Here is a 2,478-nt window from a genome sequence, read left to right on the forward strand (position 1 = left end):
TAATTTTTATTTACATATAAATCAGTTTTTCGTATTTCAAATTACTAAACATAATTCAATGTTATTTTATATTTTGAGATGTAATCAACGAAATTTTGTATGTTACAGACGATTTTGGACTAAAAGATAAAGACCTGCCAATGGAAATTCAAATGATTGGTCAGGGTGTCCATCCTGACCAAGAAAATAGAGAGCCTGGTCAGGATCGACATCCTGACCAGAGCCATCATAATAAAGATGAGGAAAATAATAACGAACAACAAAATCCTCAGGGGGGGCAGGCCGCCTCTCCCCCCATAACGAAACGTTTTGAGGCCCTGGAGCAGCAGGTGTCTGCTATGCACGAACTGCTCCAGGGTCTTGCTGCTGCAAATCCTGGTAAACATAATAGCGCGAAATGTTTAACCTTTTATATTAATTATATCTTATATGCTATATTAAAACTATACATTAAAATGTTTATTGAATCTTGTTTAATATTTATTGCAGCTGCAACACGAAAAAGAGGTGGCGGGAAAAGCAAAGAGCGATGGTATTTCCGCCACCGACAACAACAACAGCAGCAGGGAGGAAACCAGCAGCAGCAACAACAACAGCAACAACGAGGCCGTGGGAGAGGCGGTAGGCCCTCCCGAGGAAATAGAAGAGCGACGACTATCGTCGTGAAAAACTATTACGGATGATAGATGATTTCGATTTAAATTTAAATGCATAAGTTTTATATTTTTAGTTTGTCTTTTTTATATTAATATTTAAGTCTTATTTTAATAAATCAGTTTTATATTTCATTATGTATTTATTTTCCTCACCCTTGTGTCCTTTTTTGATCATATACTTCATCTAATCTTTCTCTTGCCTATCCGCTTTCTAAAGATTCCTACTTTCACTCTAATTTATTCCTGTGGATCACGAGGTAACAAAAGAGCGACGATAGTAGTAAAGAACTACTACGGCTAGTGAATCATCAAACGATGATTTCGAGGACAGATAGACTATCATGATTGAAGTAAAAGTTTTAAGATAAGTCTATCTGTCTTCGAAATTATCTTTTGGTTATGATTCAATAGACGTTGAGGTTTTTCATATTTAAATTTAAATAAATAAGTTTTATATTTTTAGTTTGTTTTTTTTATATTAATATTTAAGTGTTATTTTAATAAATCAGTTTTATATTTCATTATGTATTTATTTTCCTCACCCTTGTGTCCTTTTTTGATCATATACTTCATCTAATCTTTCTCTTGCCTATCCGCTTTCTAAAGATTCCTACTTTCACTCTAATTTATTCCAATCACAATCAATATGTATATTGGTATATCAGTATATTGTATATTGGTCATATCAGTATATTATCAGTATCATATTATCAGCTCATATCAGTATATTGGTTACATATTATTGAGGCCAAGTATATAAGTCACTACATGTTTTCCTATTATATGATCTAGCACTGGCCCATCATTTTAATTATATTTTCAATATTTCCTATAACGTTTTCGCTACTTTTTTATGTTACTACTGCTTCCCGTATTTAATTACGATTTAATGGTGATTTAATAATTAATAAAACTTTAGATGATTCCTTATCGAGTACTACTTGGCGGGTCCATGCCAGGAATTCCAAAGTAATAAATCAGTTTTATATTTCATTATGTATTTATTTTCCTCACTCTTGTGTCCTTTTTTCATCATATACTTCATCTGATCTTTCTCTTGCCTATCCGCTTTATAAAGATTCCTACTTTCACTCTAATTTATTCCAATCACAATCAATATGTACTCATATCAGTATATTGGTTATTTAGCTCATACACATTTTACATCTATTTCCTTATTTTACATTGTTTCGCTTCGGCAATTAACAGTTAATGACATATACATGTATATCTAATATTATAATTTAATTAAGCTTATAACATAAAGTAGAATCCCTATTTCTAACAAATCACTGTATATATACTGTCTACTGAAAGATACAATATCCATTATTCTTTGATTCAAAACACAAGTGCACTGACATAAACGTCATTAATGATGTTTAGCTTATACATGCCCTATGGTAAAAGAGAGAAGAGTGGGTAGAATTATTTACGTATCTCAGGTCGTGCACGCAACAGTACGCGTGTATAACAGTAAGCAGTACGCAAAAGTACGATGATGTGAGCGAATCGCCAAATCGTCGCTCGCTACGTCCTATCCGCAGAGCATTAGTGCAAACGAATCGGCAATATGACGTTTGTGTTGCTCTCGTAAAATTTGACTCGTTCGCATCCTAGTGATCTCTCTGTTACACTCATGGGTTGATGTACTTAAACAGTCACCGCTCACTCTGCTCTTTTCAACACACGACATCGACAGGCAGGACACCATTAATAACGCTGTCACATGACTTACCTCGTCGCATTGGCTGTACCACTGGTTGCTTGTACTTGACACAAGTCTCAATTACGTGTTTTAATCAGTGCCATCTGTTATATA

The 2,478-nt window shown here is 33.9% G+C and overlaps 1 protein-coding gene across 1 annotated transcript; it reads left to right on the forward strand.

Annotated features, from left to right (window-relative positions):
- Positions 1–87: 87 nt before the first annotated feature.
- LOC107273698 (vacuolar protein-sorting-associated protein 36-like) lies at positions 88–683 on the forward strand. The gene is made up of 2 exons (XM_015752154.2): positions 88–378; positions 490–683. Exons 1-2 carry the CDS (start codon positions 141–143, stop codon positions 681–683), a joined length of 432 nt encoding a protein of 143 aa, XP_015607640.2. The 5' UTR covers positions 88–140.
- Positions 684–2,478: the final 1,795 nt, after the last annotated feature.

This window comes from Cephus cinctus, unplaced genomic scaffold, assembly GCF_000341935.2.
Source record: "Cephus cinctus unplaced genomic scaffold, Ccin1 Ccin1_scaffold1794, whole genome shotgun sequence".
NCBI classification, from domain to species: Eukaryota; Metazoa; Arthropoda; class Insecta; order Hymenoptera; family Cephidae; genus Cephus; species Cephus cinctus.